This window comes from Podarcis vaucheri, assembly GCF_965113315.1.
Source record: "Podarcis vaucheri genome assembly, chromosome: 13".
Classification (NCBI taxonomy): Eukaryota; Metazoa; Chordata; class Lepidosauria; order Squamata; family Lacertidae; genus Podarcis; species Podarcis vaucheri.
The window spans coordinates 8,046,402-8,066,933 of NC_138751.1; the positions used below are offsets into that span (position 1 = coordinate 8,046,402).

General features: G+C 42.7%; 1 protein-coding gene, 1 long non-coding RNA gene and 2 gene segments (V, D, J or C); 1 reads left to right on the forward strand and 3 right to left on the reverse strand.

Moving 5' to 3' along the window:
* LOC309516856 (Ig mu chain C region-like) overlaps positions 1 to 14,880 on the reverse strand; it is an 80,629-nt gene extending 65,749 nt beyond the window's left edge. The window contains exon 1 of the C gene segment in view: positions 14,830 to 14,880.
* Positions 1 to 20,532, reverse strand: part of LOC309516816 (uncharacterized protein) — a 279,061-nt gene that overhangs the window by 27,249 nt on the left and 231,280 nt on the right. Inside the window, exon 3 of one of the 2 annotated variants that reach the window (XM_082195731.1) lies at positions 16,038 to 16,107. In XM_082195731.1, coding sequence (XP_082051857.1) covers positions 16,038 to 16,107 — 70 coding nt within the window. Of the gene's footprint in view, positions 1 to 10,953; positions 12,232 to 16,037; positions 16,108 to 20,532 lie in introns of those variants that run through there. The other variant, XM_082195733.1, reaches the window with a different exon arrangement.
* LOC309516853 (Ig mu chain C region secreted form-like) lies at positions 57 to 13,454 on the reverse strand. The segment is given in 5 exons: positions 13,394 to 13,454; positions 3,300 to 3,614; positions 2,443 to 2,772; positions 1,420 to 1,761; positions 57 to 647 (listed from the first exon to the last, which is right to left on the reverse strand).
* Positions 2,680 to 3,866, forward strand: LOC309516926. Its single transcript, XR_014213068.1, has 2 exons — positions 2,680 to 2,819; positions 3,497 to 3,866. It is a non-coding gene; the product is annotated as an uncharacterized lncRNA (long non-coding RNA).

A 20,532-nucleotide genomic window follows, 5' to 3' on the forward strand; every position in this document is an offset into this window, starting at 1 on the left:
TCAACATTTCCCACAAGAAGCCAGGTTTTCTTTCATTGTTTGAAAAAAATCAATACTTTATTGCAAACTATTTATTTCTTCCAAAAGATGTGGTCAGTTAACATTTTAACATTTGAGACACATCTTTCCTTAGAATCAAACCCCAATTTTCAACTGAAGAATCAATAATGAAGCAGGAAGAGACACAAGGAGGAAACAGATTCTGGTGGTAATGGGAGCATGGAGGATGCATGAGAGAAACTATCATGGTGTTTAGTTGCAAGTTGTGGCCGTATCGGAGAGCACTAAGGAGACGTTGACAACAGTTGGTTTACCCGTGTTCTTGTCCACGGTCTTCTGAGTGCTGTTCATGGGCAGCGCCTCATGTCCCACGACACAAGTGTAACGGTCTCCATGACTCCAGTCACTTTCACTGATGTACAATATGCTATAGACGAAGAACTTTCCTTGTGTCTTGGGCTCTTCTTTGGGTTCACTGAGGTAGAAATCTGCAGAATTCACTGGCTGATCATTGTGGAGCCACTGCAAAAAGATACCTTTGGGGGAGAAACCTTTCACTAGGCAAGTGAGGGTGGCTGTTTCTCGCAGAGCTAGTTCTTCTGAGGTAGGGGGAAGGACATAGATGGCTGGGCTAGATGGGGGGCCATCTGGAAGGTGAAAAAAGAAGAAAAGGAATGAAAAGACAATCAAATGTGCATTCCATATCATTTTTACCCACAATTCCTTTTGTTTCATGAGACCTGACTTAACCTTTGGCCTCTCGGATATATAGGCTTGGCTGTTTTGAGAGAGACAGGGCACTTTAAGAACCAGAGTGAAGCCTTTCAAAAAGGGAACTGGGCAAGTCAGATTGGCGAGGCAGCAAAATGGATCAAGTCCTAGTTTTGATGCAACAGCCGTTTATGGACCAGAAATGGACCTAGTTTTTACTGAACAGTTGGATCACATGGTTCTCCCTAAAGTATAGGAGGCAACGCTAAGAAGATTGACACTGCTGATACTAGAGTAGGACACCTTGCACTAGAGCAAGGTGGGAATACAGGTTCCATCTGACAGCAGAGGAGTGTGGACTGAAGTTCGCTATGTGGCCTTTATCATGTTGTAGTCACTCAGGTTGGCCTAGTTCAGTGGTTCATAACGGTAAGAGTTCCAAAAGCAGCTGTCAAAATAATAAGTAAGGAAAGTGTCCACTGGGATACCCTAATAGGAGCTCATAGGTTCCAGCAGCTACTGAAGTAAGGGCATCATTGAATACGCTGAAGGAGGTTTTTTTGAAGGCCGCTGACTTTCTACCAAATTTCTCTTCAGGTGGCAACTATTCTGAGGGTGGATGAGGAGCCTGACAGATCTAGGGATCTGTGAAAACACGCAACGCTAATGTGTAATCTTTCCATGGGATGAAGTAAAACAGGTACCTACCATTAAACTTTTTCAAAGTTTTGTCGATAGGTTCAGGAAGTAAGCCTGGGAAATTAACTTTGCACGTGAACGTTTCATAGCTGTCCCACTCTGTGGCGCACACGGTGGCTGTAGCATCAATGTAAGTAAGCCCGTTAGCCTGATCTTCTGGCTTTCCAAGTTCGGTCTTCAGTAGTGTTTGGTCAGATTCTTTTGTCCAGGTAACATTCAGTGCCGAAAGATCCAGTTCAAGGGGTACGTTTGAAATTCTGCAGGTCAGCTTGGCTAACTTGGTCTGGAAGATGTCAGCGAAGGATGGTGGGATTGCTTCCACACGGACATCCTCGTTACAAGAAATGTCACCTGAAGAATGACATGAGATAAGTGAGAACTAGGTTTGGTTCCACAGTAATTAAGACAACAGAACACACCAGTGTTCCATACACTGTTGGCAATCAATGCTTTAAACACCCAACTTACTTCAAAGTCTCCTTCCTCATGCCCAAATCAAATTCTCTCAACCTTTGCTGAATACTGGCTATATATAATGTGTGGCTTGACCCTAAGATCAACTGGGAATTTCCTCTCACTACCTGTGTACTATGTTCTGCAGCAAACAACTTGTAGAAATGAGCTCTTGTGTGTTCCACAAGTGTGGAAGTCCATTACTTTGGGGGCCCACCAAAGCTGAGAATCTTTTGAGAAAAGCTACAGGATAGGGCTTTCAGAATTATGGCACGACCCTTTTAAATAGCAAATTTGAGCTAGGAGATTTTACATTTGTAGAACAATATCAACATGGGTCTTTAGCATAGAGGAGAATATTTAATACATTGATATCAGAATATGGATGAACTGAGATCTCACCCAACATTGAAATTATTGTTTCTCTCCCCTCCTAATCATTCTGGGTGTATGCTGAAGGATACAGGTGTTGTTGTTTTTTAAAAAATAGGGTTGCATTGAGCAGTGGAACTGGGACTGGAGATAGATTATTCTTATTCTGAATGGTCAGATTTCTCATAAAAGAACAGTGAAGCTCACCTTCACAAAAAGAGTTCTTGTTGATCTTGAGTGTGTCATTGAAGTCCTTGCCATTCACCGCACAAGAGAAGGTAATGTCGCTGAGCCAGTCTCTCTTGGTGACTATGAGTTCACTCTTTATGCTGTAACCACTGCCCTCTCGGATTGGCTTGGTGGTGGTGAAGCCAGAGTCAAGTACCTGTCCTTTCTTCAGCCACTGAAGTGTGTACTTGCTGGAGGGAAGGTTAACTACGCTGCAGGTGATGGTGGCATTCAGGTAACTGCCAAAAAAGGCTTGAATGGGTGGTGCACGTACAGACATCTCAGGTTTTGGTGGTTCGACTGGCGTTTCTACTTGAGAAAGAGGGGGAATTGCAAGAAAGAATGAATTATGGCAGGTGGGTACAACACTCTCAACAGAAAAAATGTAAATATTGTAAGGACTGGAGTTACATATATGTGTATATTCAGCTGTATTTAGGAATACATGTTCACATGATTCTCTTCTAGCTGTATTGTGATGCATACTGGAGAAACATGTTCACATTCTTTTGACTCAATGGGAAGCAGGGCTTCATTTGAGTCAAGGCTAAGCTGGGCTGAGCCTTCAGAGTCACAGCACAGCATTGGAGCAAATGGAAGGAATGTGCACTGCTGGGCATGTGCAGAGCACATTTCCCATGCTACAAGTGAGGCATATCCTACTCAGCTAGGACAGAGGATGCAGCTTTGATCTCCTCTTTTAGAAACAAATCAGCACCTCTGAAAGTATGTGCCACAATACACAGCCTCTGACTACTTGTGTCTAATCTTTTGTAGACGGCCTGTGTTGTTATGTTGGGAATGTTGAACAAGACAAGACAAATACATTCACTTACCGCAGCCACGTATCACTCGTATCACTGCGTTTCCAGAAGGGTGGTCAGCCTTGCAGTAAAATGGATCATAATTTGTCCAATCAGCAGATGGGACAAGTGCCTGGGAACTTGCGGTGTAAGTCCCACTGGAGCCGAGTACTGAAGGAAACTTCTTGGACGTGATTGTACTGTCGCTGACATTGTTCTTATTGTTCCAGGAGAAAGTGACCGAGTCAGGAAGGAAATTCTTGGCCAAGCACCCGATGGTGACCTTTTCACTGCCCTCGCTCCCAGGAGAAGCAATGAGAGGGAAAAGAGATGGGGCAGCTGAGGGAACTGAGGGAGAAGAAAAGCAGAAGGATGGAGGGTTTTTGGAAGGTGTTAAAAGTTCAGCTGGGGTTAACTAACTGAAAGGAAGCGAACCGTTGCATTGTTGAGAAAGAGAGACAAGGGTATCAAACATGAGTATATGTGTGTTACTAGATGGATTGTTGCATTGTTGAGGTGTTTTTCAACACAAAATCAACATTTTGGATGTATTTGTGTTTAACCCCATTCTGCATGAAATATACCCAGCCTTCTCCCTCCTTCACTTTGTAAGTAGAATTCCCTTTCTCCTAGTTCTCAGCCATAACTTATAGCTAGTGTAGGGTGTTTAAGAACCTGAGCTATGAACTTCGGAGTCTAGTCAGTCCAGACATACGTGACCTTAGCCTCATCACTCTGGACCACTTCGGAAACAATATTGTTGTAAGAATTGCACAGTTAATGAACATACAGCACCTGGGGAAAGTGTATAAATATGTACAGCATTGTTACTGAATAGCATCAGCTGGAGAAACACACTGCCTAATATTCCCCTTTCATCTTTGATGAATAACAACTGGCCAAAGCTCTGAAAATAAATGTTGGTCATGCTTCCCTATAATAACCATCAGAAAGGCTATTTACTCTCAGTGAAGGAGCAAGAACCACCAGAAAAGCTGTTTCATTATGTCTGTTATCCAGAGGTCCATGCTAGGAACCATTTTTATAACAACCATGAAGCACAACCCTATCCCTGTCTACTCAAAGGTAAGTCCCACTGAATATAATGGGGCGTATAAGTGCATATAAAAGTAAGTGCATATAAAATCTAAGCAGAAATGAGCTGGCAGCGAGGAGAATGCAACTGGAGTAGAAACATTGTGAGGCTGTTCATTTTGCTTTCTGTAGAGTTCACATCTGGCTTATTCTGTTGTACAGTATTTGCTTCATTACATCACTTCTAGAGAGTCAGATGCACCCTCTGAAATGGTCACATTTTTTAAAAAGTGGGCAATGTCAGGTGCGGTAAAATGGAATGAAGATTTCAAGATTTCGAGGAGCACACAGACTTTCTTGCAAAATCACGAGCCATTTCATATTCTGATTACTGTTCAACACTGCTGTGTTATACAGTACCCTTCCATACCAGAACAGCATAACCAGCAAAAGAATCAAAACGATTTTTGTAAAAGGAAACCCAATCACTTCAAAGAAAGCTAATTCAACAGAAATATGACATCTTTCATTGTACTACACTTATTGACACCATGAATCTCCTTAGTTATATCTAATGCAGTAAGCCCTTGACCCCTTTTAAACCATCAAAGGGAATCTGCACTGTGTTGCAGGTTAATATTTCTGACACCAATGAGCACCCCCATATAAAGCACAAAGCAATGGTTAAATAGTGATTATTCCCTGGCTAAACTCGGAACTATTTCAGATGGGTTGTCATAGCTTTTGGCTTTGCACCAATGAAGGGCAGAGCAGCAGCCATAGGCACCCTGACCTGTTTCTTCATTCGGCAACTAGAATCTGTGAGACTAAAACACATACATAGTTATGGTTGCCAACTGACCAGGAAAACTGCTCTGCTCTTCTCCTGTGCCTTCAGCAGCAACTTGATGCACGGAAATCAGCAGGTGACCTTTGTCACAGCAGGGATGTCAGCATATCAGACTGCTGTTAAAGGTGCAGCTACTCTGGTCTGTTGAAATGGCGGCAACTGTCCCCAGACGAAACAAGTGATATACAATCGAGTATAGCTGTGCTGAATGAGAGAGACCTGAACTCCATCCCAATACAATAACTGTATCTAATGCAATCTCAAGTCTGAAGCTGGTCAGGATGCAACATGGGTCATCCATGCCTGGTTCAGTAGCTGTCTTGATTGCACATTATGAAGCTTATAATTTTCCAGCTAGTCTTGCGCTGGCAAGCCAAAGGAGTTGCAAAAGCTATGTTGGGCTGGGAGATTTGCAGGTTTGTGGACACTGGAAAGGAGGCACCTTTCCCTTCCCCACCAGCCATCCTAAGCAGTATAGAATGGGGAGACTTGCGTGCCTTAGAATCATAGAATCAGAGTTGGAAGAGACCACAAGGGCCATCGAGTCCAACCCCCTGCCAAGCAGGAAACACCATCAGAGCACTCCTGACATATGGTTGTCAAGCCTCTGCTTAAAGACCTCCAACGAAGGAGACTCCACCACACTCCTTGGCAGCAAATTCCACTGTCGAACAGCTCTTACTGTCAGGAAGTAAGAGCTTCCTACGCAGAGCTGGGCATGGGAGAGCCAGGAGGAAGCTGGCTGAGCCACTAACCTCCCCACAAATGGTGCTGAGATATGCCTCTCAAATGTCCCCCACCTGGCTCCTGATGCTTGCAATCACTTGGGGATGAGGCTGAGCGGCTCCTTCCATGTTTCTCAAAGACAGGGCTGAGCTGTGTGGACTGAATACCTTCAAATGGAGTGCCAGGTTTTAGGGAGGCAGGCAGAGGTGGGCCAGGTGGAGACAAATTGCTTACCTCAAAGCCTTTCTAAAACCTGTACTAAACTGAAGTTCCCGGCCCCTATTGAACATAGGAGGCTGAATTATACCGAGTCAGACCATTGGGTCCATCTAGCACAGTACTGTCCGCATTGCCCGACAGCAGCTCTCTAGGATTTGTGCCATCCCATGGCTCTTTCCATGGGCCTCTGGATGAGGCTCTTAAAACAGCTGGGAGAAATTAATTGCTCTCCTCAGCTTGTCTCACATCTGCTTCTGAGTTAGCAAGCTTTCTGCCTCCTGGTTAAGTCTTAAGCTTCAGGGAGGCTAAGCGGAGGACACAGTTGCTTTTTCCAGCCTTCTCAAAGCTTGTGTCACACAGCTCTCAACAGGGAACCATGCAATTCTTTCAGCTGAGTATATGCACTTGGGGAGGACAGGGTGAAGGAGCCAGCCCTCCCCAAGCCAGTGCTGATCTTGGAGGTTTGCAAGGCTCCTAACTGAGAATCAAGCTTCGTAGAAATCCCTGTTGCATCTCCAACCCTGCTATATAGCTCTGAAAAAAACTCACCTCCTAGGTGAGAGGTGGGCTTTGGAGAAGCAAGGGGGCTGCTGGTGCTTTCCCCATCATTTTGAACACAGAGCCCTTGCTGCAGCTGAACACTTGGCTTCAGAGAGATCCTGGGTGCTTCCTGTACTATAGCTATAGCTGCTGGAAATCTGAGAAGCTTGCCTGCATCACAGCTCAACGCTGGGCTTCCACAAAATTAGGGGATGCCAAAAATTGCCCCCATCACAAAAGCCAGAAATGAAGGCAAACCCACTCAGCTCTTGCCTAGCTAAACCCTGGGCTTCAGACAGAGCCCAATTGCCTCTCTGTCCCAACTCCAGCTGCTATAGCACTGGAAATATTTCTTATTTCAGGGCTGAGCGGTGAGCTTCAGAGAAGCTGGAGCTTTGCCCATCAGCTGAGCACTCAGCTTCAGAAAGACTCTGGGTACTCCTCCAACTCAGCTAGAACTGCTATAGATCTCCATGCTTGCATGTACCGGTAGTTCTCTTTCCAACAACCTAAGGGGCTCCCGAAAGCTTCCCCCATCATTCTCAGAGCCAGAGCTGAACAGCAAGCCCTCCAAGCTGTTCCCCAGTTGAGCCATCAGCTTCAGAGAGATTCTCACTTTTCCCTCTGCCCTTGCTATTGCTGCTATGGATGGGAAAAGCTTGCATAAGAAAAAGCTAGGGGCTTTTTAACACTATCTCCAAAGCTGTATGTCAGCAGGAAAACACACAGCTCTCTCTCAGCTCAGTGCTCAGCTTCAGAGAGACCTTGGTCATCATCTCTGGCTGCCATTGATCTGAAAAGTTTGCAAGTCCCCCAGAGCAGCAGTCAAGGGAGCTAGGCGGTTGCCAGATCCCCTGCCACGATCATTCTGAAAGCTACAGCCAAGATGGGAGCCATCCAGCTCTTTCTCAGCAGATCACTGGGCTGGCTGGTCTCCCCGCCCTAGGCTCAGCTGCTATCAGTCTAAAACTGAAACGGATTTGAGACACGGTTTGCATGGATCCCAGCTCAGTGCTGGGCTTCAATGCAAGCCAGTGGGTCTCGAGAGTTTCCCACATAGTTCCCAAGCCCATAAATCCAAGGGGAACAATGGAGCTTTCTCCTAGCTGAGCATTTGGCTATAGAGAGAATCTGGCTGCTCCTTCATCCTAGCTACAGCTGCCAGAGGCAGGAGAGGCTTACATTCATCTCAGATGAGTCTTAGGCTTCAGAGACGTTAGTGGGCTATCAGGAGCTTCCCCCATCATTTCCAAAGCCAGAGCTGAGGGGCGAAACTGCCCAGCTCTTACCCAGCAAAGCACTGGGCTATAGAGAGACTCCAGTTACATCCCCAACCCAGCTACAGCTGTGGATGACCTAGGGAGCTGCTGGAACCTTCCCTATCATTCTCAAGAGTCCCAGCAGAGTCCTGAGCCACCCAGCCCGGCCCTGGCCAAGTGGTGGCCCCAGTTGTCGCTGCTGTAGCTCCGTTTAAATTTCCTAGCTCCTAGCTGGGCAGTGGGCTTCAGAAAAACTGGGGGACTGCTGCTGGTGGTGCTTTGCCCACCATTCCCAGAGACACAGTTGAACACCAAGCCATCCAGCTCTTCCACAACTGAGTACTGGCTTTAGTTTGCCCTTCTAGCCTCAGCTGTAGCTGCTACAGCTACGAAAAGATTTCCTAGCTCCCAGCCAAGCAGTCGGCTTCAGATAAGCTAAGCAACTGCCGGTGCTTTCCCTGCCATTTTGGAAGCTGTAGCTGAGCACAGAGCCACTGAGCTGTTCCTCAACCGAGCTTCAGGTTTCCCTCCCTGCCACAGCCGTAGCTGCTATAGCTCTGAAGATATTAACAAGCTCCTAGCTGACCGGTGCGCTTCAGATAAGCTAGGGAGGTTGCTTGAATGTTCCCATCATTCTCGGAGCTGCAGCTCAGCACCGAGCTGCCCAGCTCTTCCCTGGCTGTGCACTGGGCTCAAGGCTGCTGTCCCAGCCCTAGCTTTAGCTGCTATAGCTCTGAAAAGGTTTCCTAGTTCCTAGCTGAGCTGTGGATGACCGAGGGAGCTGCTGGAACCTTCCCTATCATTCTCAAGAGCAACAGCACAGTACTGAGCCACCCAGCCCTGCCCTGGCTAAGCAGTGGGCTTTCGGTTGCCCTCTCTGCCCCAGCAGTAGCTGCTATAGCCCTGAAAGGTTCCTAGCTCCTAGCTAAACTGTGGGCTTCAGAGAAGCTAGGGAGCTGCTGGAACCTTTCCCATCATTCCGAAGAGCTACAGCGCAGCACAGAGCTATCCTGCCCTTCCCTGGCTAAACAGTGGGCTTTAGGTTGCCCTTCCAGCCTCAACTGCAGCTACTGTAGCTCTGAAAACATTTTCTAGCTCCTAGCCGAGTGGTGGGCTTCAGAGAAGCTAGCGGTTTTGCTGGAACGTTCCCACCATTCTCAGAGGTACTGTCCAGCCCTTCGCTGGTTGTGCACTGGGCTCAAGGCTGCTGTCCCAGCCCTAGCTTTAGCTGCTATAGCTCTGAAAAGGCTTCCTAGCTCCTACTCGCTCGGTGGGCTTCAGATAAGCTAGGAGGCTGCTGCAGTGTTCTCAGAGACACAGCTGAGCACCGAGCCATCCAGCTGGTGCCTGGCTAAGGGCACTAGCTAGGTTGCCCTCCCTGCCCCAGCTGTAGCTGCTATAGGTCTGAAAATATTTCGTAGCTCCTAGCCGTAGACCACCGCTCAGTGGTCATCAGAGAAGCTAGGGGGCTGCTGGTGCTTTCCCCAATGTGATCCAAGCTGCCGCTGGTCACAGAGCTACTCAGCTGTTCCCTAGGTAAGTTCTGGGGTTTAGGTTGCCCTCACTGCCCAAGCTGAAGCTAGTATAGGGATCAAAACTGTTGGAGCTCTGTGAGGCTTGTGTGCTTCCCAGTTCAGTGATGGGCTTTGGAGAAGCTAGGAGGGTGCCACAACACCCCCCTTGCCTTGCTACCAAAGCCACAGCTCAGCAGAGAGTCCCCCAGCTTTGCCTGGCGGAGCTCTTGGCTTCAGCGAGGTTCAGGTTGCCCCTCAACCTCCCGCTACAGCTGCTAGAGATCTGAAAGGCTTGCATGCATTCCAGCTCAGTAGCTTATCCAACTTGGATAAGCTAAGGGATCTCCGGAGCGATTCCCTACATCGCTCCCCAAGCTGCATCTGAGTCTGAAACTCTTCCCTAGCTAGAGATACTCCTTGCTGCCCTGCCCCAGCTAGGGCTGCTATGGATCTGAAAGATTTGATGCCTGCTGACTGAGCAGCAGGCATCAGAAAAGCTTGGGGGTGGCCACCCCCCATTACTCTCAAAGTCTCAACTGAGCAGAAAGGCAATCGGCTCTCCCCAACACCATTGAGCACTGGCCTTCAGAGATGTTCCTGTTGTTCTCCATGCTCTGGCTATTGGTCCTGTAGATCTAGATGCAAACGTGCTAGAGGCATGGAAGACATGCCTCCCAGTCCCTGCTGAACACCAGTAATCAAGGATGCTCCATCCTAGGCTCCCAAAATGATGAAGAATCAGGCTTGCTTGTTTTCAAGCTTTGGGGATGCTGCGTGGGTCTAGTTGACCACCCAGGCACTCCAGAACTAGTAGTACGTTGGGTGAAAGGTTGGATATCACCTCACTGAGCATGGGATGCCAAACATCCCAATCAGCTGGGAAAACTACTGTTAAATACACCCAAGTAAAGCCTTGTATTGATCCTCATATTACAAATTTAGAAATCATGCCAGTTAGAGATGTGGGGAAATCCCTACATGATTATTCACTGTTAAATAAATTAATAGTCTAGCAGTGGTTTGTTATTGTAAGCTTTCCTGAGTTAGCTTGATATAAACTCTGATAATTAAAAAATAATTCCATTTGTCGGTCAAAATTCCAGTTAAGTCTATCACTTATCTGAATCAATCAAACAAATGAAAACTACTACCAAGAGAGGTGGAAGTTTCAATCAAAAGCAGAAATATACTCTACAGAGATAAACTATCTTAAAACCCTGACCGCCTAGGACAAAACAAATCCAGTTAAAACAGAAAAACCCATAAAAGTTACTTAGAAAAACCAAACAAAAACCAACAATAAATTATAATTCCCTGCCACAAATTCATTCACTCTTAAAATCTGTGTCTCATTATTTCACAAAAATAAGCAACAGAAGAGAACACTATTAAAATATCCCAATATATTTTCATGTAAATTGTTAATAAATGTTAAATTTGTTCAAAATAGATAAAAATAATAATTGACATATTCTAAATTGTAGTAAAATAATAATAATCAAATAAAATGTTGAAAAAAGAGGAATAAAGTATTTTTATCTTACCATTTAAATGTATGATTTCTACACGTAAAAGATTCACAAACTTCTAGAGTCCAGAACCAATTGCTTACGGAACAGACATTCATCTTTTTTCTTTAAACCAAAAAATGCTAAATCTGGGTTATTTTTTGTGGGGAAAACAGAGATCTTTCAGAGACAGGTGTTATTCTGTTGTTTTCGAAACATTCAGGGCTATTTTCCACCATGTGAAACCACTGTGGGTGCTAGAAACTCCATGAAATGGAACGCAAGGTCTTAAAATAAATCAAAACAGAGAAACGAATCTTTGGCCACCTGTTGTCTTAATCTGCCCCCCCCCCGCCAATGTTCCTGTTTAGTAATCGGCCATTTTATTTTCACAAAAAAAGAAAAGAATAGATCCAACCCTTCAAAATCTTTTCTTGATTGTGCTAATTATTTTAGATTCTGATGCATATTAATTAGCACTCCCATTAATTTCACAGTGCATGAGCATCAGGAGTAAGATGCAATTTGCTCAAAGGCTTAATCTGAGCCGGGAGCCAAAGAAACATAAATTCAATTGCAGAATTCAGCCTCAGAATTAGTTAAACCAACAAATAAACAAAAGACTAGTAAGTCTCTAAGCATGTCAAAAGTACTTTGCCCTCACCACTGAGGAAAGCTAAGCAAAACCCACAGGTTGGTAACAGTTTAATTTAGAGAGAATAAAGGGAGGTAGATAAAGAAATAACAGTGGCATATTAAAGACGTCTTAAGTTTGTTGTGAAGTGAATTTTAGGAGAGAAACTACTTCACCTGATGCACACAAGGACTTTATTGATCTGGCAAAGTCGGATTTTCCCTCTGAAATTCATTCCGCAACACTTATTTACTCTTTAAAGTGTCACAGGACTTTGTCTATAACTGCAACCTAGTATTATGCTTGATTGAAAGATAGATAGACAGATGAATCCTGAACGACTGAAGGGTAGACAGAAAAAATGAACAAATTAAAGAATAAACAAACAGGAGGGAACTACTGAGAAAGAGTGGATAGACAGATTTCTAAATTATGCATTTGTTATAAGAATGCAGTTCTATTTGTCCATTTAAACTTTTGATCCACTAAGGAATAGAATAGACACTACCAAGGCACAAATATCTCTCCCCCCCATCTTAAATCTATTTGACACATATAATTGCAGCTTTTAAGTTCCTTTAAGGCTTTCAAAATGCCCTGGAGATTGACAAAATCAAGCAACCCAAAGAGAAATCCCATCTGCTCAGTTATGAATGAAATTAGTTCTGAATTAGAAAAATATTGATTTACCTGAACTAACGGTGACAAAGGTCCCCGCTCCCCAGTAGTCTAATCCGTAGTATACACACTAACACAATTGTCTGGAGATACTGTATTTAACAAACTGTCCCTTCAGCTTAGTTCTTCGGTAATCTCTTAGAAGGAGTCTAACAGATTCTGATTCTAACAAAATTTCTTCTCATATATTCCGCAGTATTTTTGCAAGCGCAACCTTTCTAGACTATTGCAATTGTGTAGCGAACATATTAAAACATTTTCAGGGAAAGCGTAAAAATATAATTGTAGGGATGGAGAAAAGACTGTGGCAGAGTAATTTTGGTTTTTGGTTTACAAGCTATATGGAGACAAAGTATTAAATTCTCACTGAAATAGACCTCAGTAAATCCAAAGAAAGTTGCCTTAGGCAATCAGTATTTACAAGGAAGATCATTGCAAAGAAGTACATGAGAGAAATAAATATTTTTACCTGTTGTAACAGTGACGAAGGTGCCTGGTCCCCAGTGATCAAACCAGTTGTCACATTGGAATATGTTTATGGGGAGAGGCTGCAAAAACTTTCATTGATCGATCGACTGTTTTTGAATTGCTGAATAATCTTGTCTACTCAATTACTCCAAATGGGTATGCACCTCTATGTACACTTACTTGGTAGGAAGACACATAGAATTCTGTGGCACTTACATCCAAGTAAACATGCATAGGACAAGCCTGTAAGATTTACTTTGCGGTATAAGATTTTTCAGAACATGGGTAGGTGGGAAAAAAGTCTAAGCCTACTTTAAATCTCAATCCTAAACACACATATTGGAAGTAAATTCCACACATTTAAATGAAAGGTATATTTTCTAAGTAAGCGAGTTTGAGATAGCAGTTTATATAAGAAAAGAAGAATTATCTTTCCAGACTGGACCAAGGGTCCATCCGTTCCATAACTTGACCAGACATTCTTATTTCTCTGGAACGGTCTCATTAAACTGAATTGGATTTCCCTGGAGTCCTGTAAGACTCCCTCAATTCCCAGAACATGCCCCACAACAGGAACACTTGAGTTTCAAAAACATAAAGAACGGGAATGACTAACATTTCAAAGACATCACTTAAAAAATAGGAACAAACTCTGCATTTAAGGAATACAGGTGAGAAAATGAATTAAAATCATACCTGAAGTGACATAGACCATGGTCCCTGGTCCCCAGTAGTCGAAGTAGTCACAGTGCCCCAACTCTTTCTATCCCATGCACAAAAACCTAATATGGAATGCTTCTGTTCTTTGCAACCCGCAGAACTATCCCTTAAATGGTAGTTTTAACGCACACTCAATATAAATATGGGGGTTTTTAATTGGCTTAAGATGCAGAACATAATTAAATCTGGATTGTTCAAGACAACTGAATACTTTAAGAAAAACAACAAAGAGCTTCTCGGCACTGTAAAGAGAGGAAAGCTTTGTAGTCGCAAAAGCTTTTTTAGACTTTGTGGCTTTTGCCACCATAAATTTTCATTTCTAAGCCCGCAGAGGACTCTCTGTTGTTTTCGTTATGCGAAACTACTGTAGTTACCCATCCAGCATAAGATGTGGAATTTAAACACATACATTTCTAAGTTTTAGAAGGCATTTCTCTGAAGCCCCTGTTTTGTTATTAACTTAGTTTGGGTCATGAGCTGGACTGATGAATAATTAAGATATCTATTTTGGTTTAAAGAGATTATTCCGGCATAACTAGGCTAAGAAAGGCAGTCAGTTTGAGGTACCAGGCTGTTTTTATACCCAGCAGTCACTTTGGAAAAAATATAGAAAAATCACACACAACTAGACAGAAGGAAAACATTGAATTTAACTTACCACTGCTCACTGTAACCAGGGTGCCTTGTCCCCATATGTCAAAAGCATAGTAGTCACAGTGATACTAATTCCTGCCTTGAGTGACTAACAACCTAGTGGTCTCAAAGCTCAAGATGCCAGAGGTCACATCTCTTATGTTGTCCTCCCATTATATATTATATTTATTTACACAACTATATTTCCCTTCTGTTTTAATTGAAACTGAATTTTCTCTTGCCATAAAGAGACAGAAAACACCTCCTACTCCACCTTGCATTTAGGACATTTTTTTTTAAACCCAGTAAAGATCTTATTGTAAAATATAATAACTACTTAAGTCAAAGGGAAACATAGAATAGAAAATCCTTACCTGAAGATACCATCACCATGGTCCCTGGACCCCAATAATCAAAGGCAGCATAGTAATCACATTGATTAACCTGCCAGTGTTGTGTGAACAAAAACTAAACAATACTTTCCTGTTGCCAAGACTTTAAATGGAATAGTATTTGACATTCTCTCCGACATCTGTGTATCTAGATTTATTGACTCATTTAAATATTTGCCAAGTTTATGACTATGATTTATTTTTTTAAAAATCTTGTATTCCTGGGACCTATGGAACATTTTTAGTTACAGCTAAACAAGTATAGTTAGGTTTGATCCAAAGCATAACCCAGTATAAGGATCTATGGCTTTGGGGTCAACCTTAACTTTTAAAGAATGAACATTGCAATCAAACAGATTGAAATAAGTAATAATATGTATGATTTACCTGAAGTGACGGTCACTAGGGTCCCTTGGCCCCAGTGAGTGAAGTAGGCATAGTAACACAGCACATAATTCTCTACTGAGAGGTGTGCAAAATCCTAAATAGAAATTGCTAAAGTATATTCCCCCCCTTTACCTGCTGAGACCGTGACGAGGGTTCCTGGGCCCCAGGTGTCAAAATAACTAAAAAATTCATTGAATATTAGCTATCCACTAAGTGGTCCTAGTTCAGCCTGATCATCATACTAACAATATACAGGATTTTTACATCAAGCTAAGACAGCGGTCATGCTTATATTTCATTTCTTCTTGAGTGCACTCAAAAAAAGATCAAGATTAAATACTTTTGCTTGCACTGTAGATAGAATTAAGCTGTGGCACTAGAGAAGTGAGACTTTCCACGGGCATGAGACATATTTTCCCTAGAGCTTAGAGAACCCAGAAAAAGCAACAGAAGAACGAACCAACCAACCCTGGTAATGGAAGAATAAAAAAATTCCATGCAGCTTTTCTAAAGACAGAAATAACAAGGGCTTTTTGTTCTTACCTGTAGTGACAGTGACTTGGGTCCCTGTTCCCCAGTATCTCATGTCATCACACTGGTTAGATCTCTTTCTTAAGATGGACAAGAAGTTGACCCACCCGGTTTATGCAGGGAATTAGAGGGCTTTCAAGATTAAATGTATTCCCACACTCAGTGGTTTCGGCCCTCAATATACTGATTTGTGAACAAGTCCTAATGTCTTTTGGAGAATTTACCCATAGGGAAGAATGTTTAGATGTGAGGTTTAGGCTTCCATCTTTTCCATTATATATTAATTATACATGCTTATAATAATTTAATTCATTGGCACTCCTAAAAAATAAATGGAAATTCTCACATTTTGCCCAGGATAGACTGTAATCCAGGCTCCAAACTATTCTGTCACAGCCCTGCTGACAAGAATCAGATACTCCAGCTTGCATTGAATAGGTTCTGAACTATCTATGGAATCTCACAAAGAATTCTATTCCTTTTTTAAAAAAAGCATTTGGCATTGTAGCTCTCGAAAGAAAACAAATGAAACAATAGACTCCTGTTCCTCATGAACCTTTGACACTAAATTGGGGTTGACGGCGACCTATTTCTCCAGAATTTAAGAGAACAGGCAGAAAGTGATCTGCTGAGGCAGTGATCTGCCTCAAACATTTGAGAGATAACAAAAATATTACCTGAAGTGACAATCAGCTGTGTTCCAGGTCCCCAGACATCGAAGTACCAGTTGCACACAGATCGTTCTAACTAGCAACTTGGCACAGAAACTTCATTCTGCTTGGACCTTTTAGCAACACTATTTTGGTCTAATGAAGAAATGCCCCACCCACACATTTTGGCTTCAAAACAATTTTCTAGCTCTGTTTTCAACCTTTCCTATGGTTAATTTCAAACTAAGCTACGTAGAAGACTAGCAGTGTTTTTCACAATCACAAAAAAATTAGACAACATAAAAAGTCCTCTGACCCGCCACTTGTTTTTTCAGAATTAACTGAGCATTAACTGAGACTTAGGCATTTACAAATGGTCAGATATTTGTGCAGTTCACTGGTGAGAAAAGTATTCAAAGAAATCTCTTAAAGATGGTTAGCCAAACAGATGTCCCAGCAGTGAAACAGACATACATTTTAAGCAATGTTTGAACAAATTTTGGGGTGTGGGTCTTGGTGAAGTTCTGCACAAAGAAACATTGGAAGAAGCCCTTAGTTGTCACTGTCTCAAAACAATTGCATTTCATATGACACAGATATACTGAGATAATGAAAAAAAGGTTACAAAATAAGTGAGTAAGAGTAGGAAAAGCTTTTTACCTGATGTTACGGTCACCATGGTTCCTTGGCCCCAATATTCAAACGGGTAGCACATTAGGGTTGTTTTGTACTTCCTCTCTACAAAAACCACTTAGGAACCGACATACCTTCACAACAATCTCTCTTTAATTTTTATATTTTATTTCATTATAGATGGAAGTAATTTGGCCTGAAAATTGTCTGCAGAGCGCTTCCAAAAACTTCAGGAAGACTGCCACCAAGTAAGAAATTTCAGGAATGAATTCACTGAAAGATTTTCCAGCTGGGTGGGAAATTTTAAAGCCTTTCTAGACCATTGCAATGTCTATTGGCCTCACCAATATATTGGGCAGGTATTTATTACTCATAAACTACGATCTCAGTCTATATATGGCAGAAGTGGGGAACACTATGAAGCCTTTTCCTAATAATTGGCATAGCACTGATTATTCCAAAATGCCTTGGATCTTTCCTCCCTTTTCTATCTAAAGAAGTCCAAATTTTTAATATTAACCTGGGCCGTATTTGACTGTTTGAGCTTCTCTTTATATTACAAAGTAATGAAAGACAGAAAGTTAAGCTGATGATCAACATGAACATCCCTAACCTAGGAAAACAACCTAGATCTTAAGAACTATACGAGTAAATAACATTTCAACCTTTGTTTAGTGACTTAAAAGCATGCAGTTTCAAAGCCAGTGGCAGTCAGTGAAAATTGCAATGAAATTCATGCAACTGAAAACTTGTACAAAGCCTTAAAAAATAACAAGACATTCTGTGGAACTGATGTGCAGTGGCTTACCTGATGTGACGGTTACCAGGGTGCCTGGTCCCCAGCTGTCAAAAGCACCCCAGTCACACAGTAAATCTCTCCCCCCGGGAATACGTGCAAAAATGCACCCACAGGTGCAAGTGGCTGCTTCTTCTTCAAGACCCTGGTCAGATCTAGCTGTGTCCCGACACATGAGGAACAGGCAGTAATTTTTCTGACAGTTATTTATCAATGCCCCTTGTCCGAATATGGGTTCTGTGGCATCTAAGCCATATTGCACCAACACATAACAATAGCAACAATGAAAGCAGCAAATAGGCACTAATTTAGGACCTAGAAAGATGCTACAGTACATCCCATTCTGCGATGCTGTGGCTAATTTTGTGTCTATGTGTGCAAAAAAAGCAGCTTACGTGAATCTATGAAGTTGCAATGAGTAAAAGGAAGATTTTTGTCTTACCAGAAGTAACGGTGACTGCGGTCCCTTGTCCCCAGTAATAAAAAGCATCATAGTAGCACAGTTGTATCACTCCTAACAGGATGTCTGCAAATACTGTTTTCTTAGTTTGAATTCGTGGGTGAAGCTCACCATGAAGGTAGAGCTATTTAGAGTAGATAATGTGCATTATCTTGATGGACCTTTAAAGCTCCAAAACAAGGCTGCAATCCTATATACACCATGCCAAGAATAAGCCTTGCTGACTTTCTTCTGAGTAGAAGTGCACAGGATTGCATTCTACTGTACATAGTGCATCTTGGCAAACCATTGTCTGTTGTAAGGATGCCCAGCCTTTCAGATTGCTGACCAGAATGCTTTGGAACTCTTAAAATACTTTTCTAGAGCAACCTTCATGAAGCTGAGGAAAAGCTGTGGCTGGGCACTCAAGAGACTGGAGAGTGATGATCAACCAGCTACTACAATTTTCTGTAGGTTGCACATCAGCTAATCTAACAGGAGATCCATGATCAGATCTTCCCATGGTTTTTCCACCTGTCTCTGGCGGCCTTACTCTTTTTCTGAGGAAAATACCCTCCTCCCCAAGCTGCCATTTGCTCTGAAAATGAAAACTTTGGCCACCTGTTTCAGAAAACATTTGGACACCAAAAATCCCCATCTCTTGAAACACACAGATTGACTACCTTCATGCCTCCAGTTCCCCCAGCCTTCCAATCCTAGTTGGCTGACTTCCTTGGCTAGTCAAAATATCTTGGCAGTCTTTATCATGATAGTCTGATTTGAGTCGATAAATATAATTAACAATGTACTTGGCACCAGTGGTTAGAGAATTATATGTAGATTGATTTACCTGTTAGCTGATGTGACAAACGGCATTTCCTTAATACAGCAGTTTGTCAAAAACACGGCTTGTTTGCATTGAAATGGCATTTCACAAAGATTCTAGGTAATAATCTCTAAGAAATTCTTGGAAAGTGTGGCAGAGAGAAAGGGGAAATGATTGTGTGTGTGAAGTTGGCAGATAGATAAGGATCCAGATGGGGGGACATGAGAGCTGCAGGTATCACTGAGCCAATAACTGTGGCAGCACAGGTCATAACTCTGTAAAGGAGAGGCTCAATGAGACCACCTTTGATCGATCAATAAATGAACATTGCGGAGATTCTTTAGAAAGCAAAAGAGAACACCATTGCATGGTACAGCAAAAGGTTTCCTGCCATTAACCACAAACATTTTTTTTAAAAAAACCAACATCTCTAATCAACGTCTGGGCATAGTCTGAAATAGATATGGCTCAAAAGAGCCTGACCACAGACTTTATCTAGAATCTATCATGCTTCCTTTGTGTTTCTTTTTTTTTTTAAAGAAGGCTCCAATATGCCCTCTCCTCACCACAGATAATCTGTCCTGTTCCTTTCCAATAGGAAGGAAATGATTTCTCCTTTGCATTAGGTAATGGCCCTGTATTGATAGTTTTGTGTTGAGTCGGGAGATTTGTATTTGCAACTGAATCCCAATATATGCATTATTCTCCCAATATATGCATTATTATCCCAAGGTTTGAGAAATCTGAGATTTCTCAGACACCATCCAGTTGAGGAAAGAGTTTGGATTTGATATCCCGCCTTTCACTCCCCTTCAGGAGTCTCAAAGCGGCTAACATTCTCCTTTCCCTTCCTCCCGCACAACAAACACTCTGTGAGGTGAGTGGGGCTGAGAGACTTCAGAGAAGTGTGACTGGCCCAAGGTCACCCAGCAGCTGCAGGTGGAGGAGCGGAGACGCGAACCCGGTTCCCCAGATTACGAGACTACCGCTCTTAACCACTACACCACACTGGCTCTCGAAAGGCATTGGACCAGAGGTCTTTGGTCAATTGGCCCTTTGCTGTGCCACGTAACATATGGTGACTGGCACTAGTTTAATTGATTAGACAAATTTTCGAAGCTAAAAAGCCAAAAGAGAATCTCCATGTTTGACGGCAGTATACTCTGACAAGCGGATAGTAAGCTGAATGCTTTCTGCTTTTATGGGCTGCTTGTGAAATCCCAAAGGCATCTGGTTCGCCACTACTCAAAGCAAAATGCTAGACTACTGTCACAATCACAACATACATTTAAAACAATATAAAACTACTTTAAATAGTCATATTCTTCTGGAAAAAGAGGTGCTGGAACTCACCATGAATGTCTCCGTTGTTCTTTTATAATGACAAGGGCACCCACCTGAGAGGTGCTGGAACTGGGTTCTGGAGAGTTCCGGTAAGTTCTGGCTGGGGGAAAAAAGCCCTGACTTCCCCCAAGGAATTCTGGGAGCTGATGTTTGTTAAGGATGCTGGTAATTGTTCCCTCACAGACCTATAATTCCAAGAGTTCCATGTGAAGAGGGATTGGTTGTTAAATCTCTCTGGGAACTGTAATTCTGGGAGGGGAATAGGGAACTCCTATTCTTTGGGAGAAGACATGACAGTTCAAAGTGGTATCATAGTACTTGAAATGTAGGGTGCGAATGTGGCCTTAGGTAGACAAGGTAGCTGAGTACCCTGATTTGTTGAGGCATTTCCTATGATCATTGGCATTTTAATTGAATTATTTATTAGAAAAAGCCACTATTCATCCAGAGAGGCCCCATTTTAAAGGTAGCTAAATGGAACTTG